Genomic DNA, 10,000 nt, shown 5'->3' with positions numbered 1-10,000 from the left:
TCTCTCTCTCTCTCTCCCTCACTGAGTTGTATGACTCCTGTTGCTGATCTTTATTTGATGACGTTCATGTTTGTTTTTAGGCAAAATCACATGAGATGAAGTTAAGACTGATTTCGGAACAAAAGGTCTTCCGAGTTGTGAAAAGCTACACAGAGGAATTCAGTGGAAGTGTGGAAAACGGAGATGTCTTCATCGTACAACATGAAAAGGTCCTCAATGCTGGAGTTTACTGTGCAGAAGACACAAACATCATTCAGCTGAAAAGTAATTTCTTCTAAATAACTTCATAAAAGTGATAAAATAACCTAATCCCAATAGTGAAGTCTTTTTACATTTCATAGCTTTTCTTTCAGTTGTGCTTCTTTCAGGAGAGTTTGTTTACGTTAGAGTTTTTATCCAATCAGATTTCAGCCATCACATGTTTTGGAGGTCAAAGGAATCTGCTGTTCTTCAGTTTTTGCACCCACTCCACCCTGCCTGCACTTTTCTTCACTTCTCTAACACACTCTCCATTACGTTCATGACATTCTCTCATCAGATTAATGATGTAGTCACCTTGAATGGGTTTCAGGTCACAGGTGTGTGTTATCTAAAGTTCATTTGGGGCATTTTTTTTTACCTTCTTAATGTGCTTTAAACCATTCATTTTCTAGTGACCAATCAGATACAAGTATTAGGCTGCAGCATTTCAGATAAAGATTTATTCCATCACAGCAGTCCTTATCATTATAATGAAATAATGTTTTATGTGTTAATTCTATTTTTTTGTTAGAGATGTTTGGCTTCAGGTCAGAGGTCAGGAAAGTGAATGTGGACGGATTCACCAGAGGAAAGAAATTTGCAGTTTATAGGAAGAATGATGGAATCACTGATTCATTCAAAGAAAGTGTTAATGAAGCGATGAGCAGAGGCCCAGAATACAATGTGAGCACTTACAACTGCATCGAGTTCATCATGGATCTTCTTGAAGTTGATCTGAAGGTAAAATTTCTATTTACATAATGTAAATCTCTTAATCTGACTGATTTTACTGAAGTATCACAGGAGTCAGTGAAGGTCAGGATTATAACACAGCACCTCGCTTTAGTTTCTCTTCCAGCTCTTTAAACAGCAGTTTATTTTTCAGCCGACTTTTCAGGACTGCAATAAGATCGGACTCGGCACAAAACCAAGGAGCTTCAGAGTTGTCAAAAAGTTCTCCGATAAATTCGGAAATGCAAAGCTAGGAGACCTGTTTATTGTAAAATGTGGGTTCAGTGGTACGGGATATTACCATGCAGGAGTGTGCTGCTGTGAAAGTGGACAGGAGATCATTCACTTCACACGTAAGTTCAAAAAGCTGTTTTTTTTTTTTTTGTGCAACACACACACACACACACACACGCACACACACATACACGCACACACACACACACACACACACACACACACACACACACACACACATAACATCAAAACACCTGCCTAATATTTTGTATTATTTCCTTAAACCGTCCAGCTCTGGACACAAGAACTCAAATCCTATTATTCTGTTGTTTGTTTATTTAATTCAATTAAATTGTGTTTATTAGTTTTGAGTTTTAATAATGAACATTGTCTCAGAGCAGCTTTACACAGATACTGTGGAGATAAAAATGAATAAGTTCTTTATAAGTGTAAGTTTGTCTCTGATGAACAAGTCGGTGGAGACTGTGGTGAAGGAAAAACTCCCTGAGATGCAGAAGGAAGAAACCTTGAGAGGAACCAGACTCAAGAGGGAACCTCATCCTCATCTGGGTTCCACCGAATGTCCATTTATTACAGATAAACGATGTTGAGGTGCAGTGATGGAGATCAGAGCAAACTGTAGTCCTGAGTCAGTGTAGCAGACTGTAGATATTAACTACAGTCCAAATCCTCAAAGCTCCTGTTTTTACTCTCAAATTTAATGGACCCACCCGAAGTGTTAATGAGAAACATCTCCAACTGCAAAGAGTCACCTCCAAACAAAGAGAACATCATCCAGAGGCAGACCAGGACGAAGTGAGAAGATCTGAGGAGAGGAGCAGGAACAGTGATCACTGAAACCTCAGGAGCATGTTAAACTCGACCGAGAGAGAGAGAGAGAGAGAGAGAGAGAGAGAGAGAGAGAGAGAGAGAGAGAGAGAGAGAGAGGGAGAGAGGGAGAAAGAGAGAGAGAGAGACTTTCTTATTTTTTTACTTTTTACAAAACTTTATTTACACAAATCACATCTCATCAGGTTGTGTACAACTACAAATGTGTTTCTTTTCCTAGCTAATTATCCAGGATCATTTGGGCTCAGCGCAGCAGTGACTTCCTTATCCACTTCCTGTCGAGGACTTGTGAGCAAAGTGCACATTAAAAGCTTCTCCTCACACAGCAAGTTTGCAGTTTACAGGAAGAAGACAGGAATCTCTGCATCTTTCCAAACAAGAGTTGATGAAGCGATGAGCCAAAGCCAAAAATATCAACTTTTACGTTACAACTGTATTCATTTTGCCCTCGAGCTTTTCTACGGAGGTTTGGAGGAAAGAAATATTCTTTTAACTTGTTCACTGATATTTTCATATTATTTATTAATTTTGTTTACATTAATATTATATCTCTCAAACAATATAATAATAAATGTACTTTTCTGTTACAGGACAGAGAAAGGAATGTGGAAGATTTGATGAAACTCTTATTTGATGATTGTGAACCCCTAAATCCCCTTAACCCTATACCCCCTAACCTCTAAACCCCCTTAACCTTATACCCCCTAACCTCTAAACCCTATACCTCTAACCTCTAAATCTTAACCCTATACCTCTAACCTCTTAACCCTATACCCCATAACCTCTAAATCCCTTAACTCTATACCCCTAACCTCTAAATCCTCTAAACCCTACACCCCTAACCTCTAAATCCCTTTACCCTATACCCCTAACCTCTAAATCCCTTACCCCTATACCCCTAACATCTAAACCCCTTTACCCTATACTCCTAACCTCTAAATTCTCTAAACCCTATACCCCATAACCTCTAAATCTTAACTCTATACCCCTAACCTCTAAATCCTCTAAACCCTACACCCCTAACCTCTAAATCCCTTAACCCTATACCCCTAACCTCTAAACCCCTTAACCCTATACCTCTAACCTCTAAATCCCTTACCCCTATACCCCTAACCTCTAAACCCCTTTACCCTATACTCTAACCTCTAAATCCTCTAAACCCTATACCCACTAACCTCTAAATCCCTTTACCCTATACCCCTAACCTCTAAATCCCTTACCCCTATACCCCTAACCTCTAAATCCTTAACCCTATACCCCATAACCTCTAATTTCCTTAACCCTATACCCCTAACCTCTAAATTCTCTAAACCCTATACCCCCAACCTCTAAACCCCTTTACCCTATACCCCCTAACCTCTAAATCCTCTAAACCCTATACCCCAACCTCTAAACCCCTTTACCCTATACCCCTAACCTCTAAATCCTCTAAACCCTATACCCCTAACCTCTAAACCCCTTAACCCTATACCCCTAACCTCTAAATCCCTTAACCCTATCCTCTATAACCTCTAAATCCTCTAAACCCTACACCCCTAACCTCTAAATCCCTTAACCCTATAGCCTATAACCTCTAAATCCCTTAACTCTATACCCGCTAACCTCTGAATCCTTTAAACCCTATAACCCCTAACCTCTATACCCCTAACCTCTAAACCCCTTAACCCTATACCCCTAACCTCTAAACCCCATAACCCTATACCCCTAACCTCCAAATCCCCTTAACCCTATACCCCAACCTCTAAACCCTATACCCCTAACCTCTAAACCCCTTAACCCTATACCCCTAACCTCTAAACCCCTTAACCCTATACCTCTAAATCCTTAACCCTATACTCCTAACCTCTAAACCCCTTAACCCTATACCTCTAACCTCTAAATCCCTTAACCCTATACCCCTAACCTCTAAATTCTCTAAACCCTATACCCCTAACCTCTAAATTCTCTAAACCCTATACCCCTAACCTCTAAACCCCTTAACCCTATACTCCTAACCTCTAAATCCTCTAAACCCTATACCCCTAACCTCTAAATTCTCTAAACCCTATAACCCCTAACCTCTAAACCCCTTAACCCTATACTCCTAACCTCTAAATCCTCTAAACCCTATACCCCTAACCTCTAAATTCTCTAAACCCTATACCCCTAACCTCTAAACCCCTTAACCCTATACCCCTAACCTCTAAATTCTCTAAACCCTATACCCCTAACCTCTAACCTCTAAACCCCTAACCCTATACCCCTAACCTCTAAATCCTAAACCCTATACTAACCTCTAAACCCCTTTACCCTATACTCCTAACCTCTAAATCCTCTAAACCCTATACCCCTAACCTCTAAACCCCTTAACCCTATACCCCTAACCTCTAAATCCCTTAACCCTATCCTCTATAACCTCTAAATCCTCTAAACCCTACACCCCTAACCTCTAAATCCCTTAACCCTATAGCCTATAACCTCTAAATCCCTTAACTCTATACCCGCTAACCTCTGAATCCTTTAAACCCTATAACCCCTAACCTCTATACCCCTAACCTCTAAACCCCTTAACCCTATACCCCTAACCTCTAAACCCCATAACCCTATACCCCTAACCTCTAAATCTTAACCCTATACCCCCAACCTCTAAACCCTATACCCCCAACCTCTAAACCCCTTAACCCTATACCCCTAACCTCTAAACCCCTTAACACTATACCCCTAACCTCTAAACCCCTTAACCCTATACTAACCTCTAAACCCCTAACCCTATACCTCTAAATCCCTTAACCCTATACCTCTAACCTCTAAATCCCTTAACCCTATACCTCTAACCTCTAAACCCCATAACCCTATACCCCTAACCTCTAAACCCCTTAACCCTATACTCCTAACCTCTAAATCCTTAACTCTATACCCCTAACCTCTAAATTCTAAACCCTATACCCCTAACCTCTAAACCCCTTAACCCTATACTCCTAACCTCTAAATCCTCTAAACCCTATACCCCTAACCTCTAAATTCTCTAAACCCTATACCCCTAACCTCTAAACCCCTTAACCCTATACCCCTAACCTCTAAATTCTCTAAACCCTATACCTAACCTCTAAACCCCTTAACCCTATACTAACCTCTAAATCCTCTAAACCCTATACCCCTAACCTCTAAACCCCTTAACCCTATACTCCTAACCTCTAAATCCTCTAAACCCTATACCCCTAACCTCTAAATTCTAAACCCTATACCCCTAACCTCTAAATCCCTTAACTCTATACCCCTAACCTCTAAATTCTCTAAACCCTATACCCCTAACCTCTAAACCCCTTAACCCTATACCCCTAACTCTAAATCCTCTAAACCCTATACCCCTAACCTCTAAACCCCTTAACCCTATACCCCTAACCTCTAAATTCTAAACCCTATACCTCTAACCTCTAAACGCCTTAACCCTATACCCCTAACCCCTAAACTTTAACCCTATACCCCTAACTCTAAATTCTCTAAACCCTATACCCCTAACCTCTAAATCCCTTAACCCTATACTCCTAACCTCTAAATCCTCTAAACCCTATACCTCTAAATCCCTTAACCCTATACCCCTAACCTCTAAATCCTCTAAACCCTATACCCCTAACCTCTAAACCCCTAACCCTATACCCCTAACCTCTAAATCCTCTAAACCCTATACCCCTAACCTCTAAACCCCTTAACCCTATACCCCTAACCTCTAAATTCTAAACCCTATACCTCTAACCTCTAAACGCCTTAACCCTATACCCCTAACCTCTAAATCTTAACCCTATACCCCTAACCTCTAAATTCTCTAAACCCTATACCCCTAACCTCTAAATCCCTTAACCCTATACCCCTAACCTCTAAATCCTCTAAACCCTATACCTCTAAATCCCTTAACCCTATACCTCTAACCTCTAAACCCCTTAACCCTATACCCCTAACCTCTAAACCCCTTAACCCTATACCCCTAACCTCTAAATCCTCTAAACCCTATACCCCTAATCTCTAAACCCCTTAACCCTATACCCCTAACCTCTAAACCCCTTAACTCTATACCCCTAACCTCTAAATTCTCTAAACCCTATACCCCTAACCTCTAAACCCCTTAACCCTATACCCCTAACCTCTAAATCCTCTAAACCCTATACCCCTAACCTCTAAACCCCTTAACCCTATACCCCTAACCTCTAAATTCTCTAAACCCTATACCTCTAACCTCTAAACGCCTTAACCCTATACCCCTAACCCCTAAATCCCTTAACCCTATACCCCTAACCTCTAAATTCTCTAAACCCTATACCCCTAACCTCTAAATCCCTTAACCCTATACCCCTAACCTCTAAATCCTCTAAACCCTATACCCTCTAAATCCCTTAACCCTATACCCCTAACCTCTAAATCCTCTAAACCCTATACCCCTAACCTCTAAACCCCTAACCCTATACCCCTAACCTCTAAATCCTCTAAACCCTATACCCCTAACCTCTAAACCCCTTAACCCTATACCCCTAACCTCTAAATTTCTAAACCCTATACCCTCTAACCTCTAAACGCCTTAACCCTATACCCCTAACCTCTAAACTCTTAACCCTATACCCCTAACCTCTAAATTCTCTAAACCCTATACCCCTAACCTCTAAATCCCTTAACCCTATACCCCTAACCTCTAAATCCTCTAAACCCTATACCTCTAAATCCCTTAACCCTATACCTCTAACCTCTAAACCCCTTAACCCTATACCCCTAACCTCTAAACCCCTTAACCCTATACCCCTAACCTCTAAATCCTCTAAACCCTATACCCCTAATCTCTAAACCCCTTAACCCTATACCCCTAACCCCTAAATCCCTTCACCCTATACCCCTAACCTCTAAATTCTCTAAACCCTATACCCCTAACATCTAAACCTCTTAACCCTATACCCCTAACCTCTAAATGCCCTTAACCCTATACCCCCTAACCTCTAAACCCTATACCCCCTAACCTCTAAATCCCCTTAACCGTATACCCCCTAACCTCTAAATCCCCTAACTCCTCTAACCAGTCTGTGAGTCAGTTGGTACCGGGGGGGCTGCACAGAAAGAATACATAACTTACGTTATTTCTGTTTTATTTATTATCGGATTCTGAACGATGTTTTATTGTGGAAAATTCCTGAATTTTCTCCTCCACATCTGTCTATGAATCACTCTTGATGCAGGTCATGATGCCTCGGTCACGTGTCTTACCTCCATCCACTACCTTCTTAAAGGAGCTCCGGTCACATGTCATACCTCCATCCACTACCTTCTTAAAGGAGCTTCAGCCGCTAACACATAATACATTACCGCTAAACTCAAACCCCTAAGAGAGAAAAAAGAACAAACACCACCACAGTGGATTCACGATTATTATTAGATTTAGAAAATACCAGTTTTTATGGTTGTATTATTTTATTTTGTTGTATTTATCCTTCACACCTTAAAGACCAGTCTGTGAAAATATTATCCCACTTTAAACCGGTCCGTGGGGCAGAAAAGTTTGGGGACCACTGAGTTAAAGCACAAATGCGGGTAAGACAGAAATCAGGAAAGGGGTGTGGCCTAACAGGGATTAGGGGCCGTGATTACTCCAGAACAGCAGCATTAACAGTAGTGCAGGTTTATGTTTCCACGGTAACGTCTCGTGTACGAGACAGTGCACACTTTACTAACAATACACACAAATCAAATAAACCAGAAACAGCAAAAAACCCTGATTTATTAAAAACCCTGAAAATATAAAAAAATAAAGCGTAACAGCACAAATTCACACGCACACACACAAGCGTAACAGTTAAACTTGAACCTGTAGAGAGAAGGAGGAGGTGCAGTAGGTAAAAGTCTCCATCCTGCTGTGTAACATGAAGAATTTATTGGAACTAAAAACAACATTTAAAACTGAAACTCTTCATTTTGTATGTGTGAAATGGAGACATGAGGCTGGAACGTGGAGGTCAGGACGTGTCCTAAACGTGAGTGTGTGATTGCTCAGTGTTAAACACGTGGGTGATGTAAACAGCAGGATGAGATTAAGACTCAACACGGTGCTGCTCCTGCGTCTCGACTCGTTTCTCAACGAGGAGCAGGAGACAGGAAGATGTTGAAGATGATGGCGAACAGCAGGAATATGATGTAGCCCACGATGCAGACCCAGAAACGAGGATCTCGCAAGAGTTTCTGGTTGTAGTTACTGAAGAAAACGTAGCCAATGGTCATTCCTGCGATCCCTCCACCGATGTGAGCTACAAATGATACCTGAGACAAGAAACACATGCACACAGAGGGAGAAAACGAACACACACACACACACACACACACACACACACAGTAAAATACATTGGATTTAAATGAGATAATAAAGAAAAGTTCATAGTCAAATCTCACCTTTAATCCTGCAGCGCCACTCAGGAAGCGTCTGTACAGCGCGAAGCCCACGTCTGTGCCCACTACACAACACACACACACACACACACACACACACACAATGAAATAAACTGAACTGATTATTTCTCTAGAACAGTGTGAAACTAATCACACACATGATTATTATTCAGGTCACATGATCATGTTTGTGGCTGTAAAACAAAACGTCACTGACCAATAATGATGATGACGCTGATACGGAAAACTCCGAGCAGAGGAATCATCTCTCTAAAGTTCTACAGAGAGAGACAGAGAGACAGAGACAGAGAGACTATTTTCCATGTGTAAACATTTCAGTAAAAAAAAAAAAAAAAAAAAGGAGGTGAAAAATACAAAAATAAAATAAATAGATCCTGGGAACTCGGTGTCCTCCTCCATGTCCTGTGTGGGTCTGTGGTCCTCTCTGATGCAGGTCCTGTGACTGCCTGCTAGAGCTGTACAGTTCTCCCTTCAGTTTTGTGACCAGACGTAAGGATCTCAGTCCAGTCACCTCTTTCAGTTCTTCGGCTGATTTCCAGCCTCCCTCACTCAGCAGATGCCCGAGCTTTACGATGCCGTGCGTATACTCACTGAGGACGCCTATCTGGTTCAGATCATCAGGTTGAAGCCCATCGTTCTGGTGTGTCTTCATCTCTCACCTTCTTCCAGGTGTGTAGCATGGATTTGTGAAAAGAGGTAAGTTCAGAGAGGTTCATCTCCAGGAGTTCCATTAGAAACAGGTGTTTGTGAAGGTTGAGGTTACCTGCTCGCCTCAGAATACCGTTTGCAGTCTTCTTCTACACCAAGTCTTTGCTGTACAGAAGCTTCTGTGCCAAAATGTTAAAGCAGCCAGATTGTTTACTAGCAGAACTCTTCCTCTGTAGGACAAATGCTGTAATCGCGATTTCCATTTGGACAATGGTGCCGACACCTTCTCCGGCCGACACCTTCTCGAGCAGCCCCTCCCAGTTCTTCTTTTGAAATTGTTCATTCCCTAAAAACACTCCCAAAATTCATCTTTTCTCCAGTTTAGCTCACCTGCGAGCTGTGGAACTGCTCGTGTTGCCAGTTGCCAACAATAAACCCCTCGCTTTTGCCCAGTTGACTTTGGCAGAAGAAGCTTTTTTGAGTTCAATGGATTTAGTTAAAATTGTGACTTCATCTTTCCCTGTGATAGAAACCGTGACATCGTCTGCGTGGGCTGAAAGCTCCACTTTAAAATGACTCGAATGTACAGGTGTCCAGAAAGTGGGCAGACTTGCCGTGTGCCTCGTCACAGGTGTTGGGGCTCTTAAGCCTCCTCCTGCTTTCACCATAACATACACATCTGAGTTCAGCAGCTGTATGTAGGAGATAAAACCCTCCCCAAAGCCAAAGTGTTTCAGCAGGTTAAAGAGAAATCCATGCGGTAGATGATCGAATGCTTTCTCCTGGTCTAAAGACTGGACTCCCAGTTTATTATTAAAACCAATAATGTACCTTAATAAAAAGAGGTTCTCTATTATGGACCTCTGGGGAACACAGTAGG

At 41.7% G+C, this 10,000-nt stretch overlaps 2 protein-coding genes across 5 annotated transcripts in view; one reads left to right on the top strand and one right to left on the bottom strand.

Moving 5' to 3' along the window:
* Window positions 1-2,673, top strand: part of LOC124403417 — a 10,135-nt gene extending 7,462 nt beyond the window's left edge. The window contains exons 2-5 of the mRNA XM_046877137.1: window positions 81-264; window positions 773-981; window positions 1,127-1,325; window positions 2,276-2,673. Of these exons, the coding sequence (XP_046733093.1) occupies window positions 81-264; window positions 773-981; window positions 1,127-1,325; window positions 2,276-2,673 (990 nt within the window). The remainder of the gene's footprint in view (window positions 1-80; window positions 265-772; window positions 982-1,126; window positions 1,326-2,275) is intronic.
* A 5,247-nt stretch (window positions 2,674-7,920) lies between these two features.
* The window catches only part of rhbdl2 (rhomboid, veinlet-like 2 (Drosophila)), a 5,891-nt gene continuing 3,811 nt past the window's right edge, over window positions 7,921-10,000 (bottom strand). For all 4 annotated transcript variants that reach the window (XM_046877150.1, XM_046877149.1, XM_046877147.1 and 1 more), the window contains 3 exons: window positions 8,669-8,729; window positions 8,455-8,516; window positions 7,921-8,325 (listed from right to left, as the gene is read on the bottom strand). In XM_046877150.1, coding sequence (XP_046733106.1) covers window positions 8,143-8,325; window positions 8,455-8,516; window positions 8,669-8,729 — 306 coding nt within the window. In that variant the 3' untranslated portion in view covers window positions 7,921-8,142. The remainder of the gene's footprint in view (window positions 8,326-8,454; window positions 8,517-8,668; window positions 8,730-10,000) is intronic.

Source organism: Silurus meridionalis, chromosome 20, assembly GCF_014805685.1.
Source record: "Silurus meridionalis isolate SWU-2019-XX chromosome 20, ASM1480568v1, whole genome shotgun sequence".
Lineage (NCBI taxonomy): Eukaryota > Metazoa > Chordata > Actinopteri > Siluriformes > Siluridae > Silurus > Silurus meridionalis.
The sequence above is the reverse complement of the archived record's forward strand: the minus strand, read 5'-3'. Positions and strand labels throughout refer to the sequence as shown.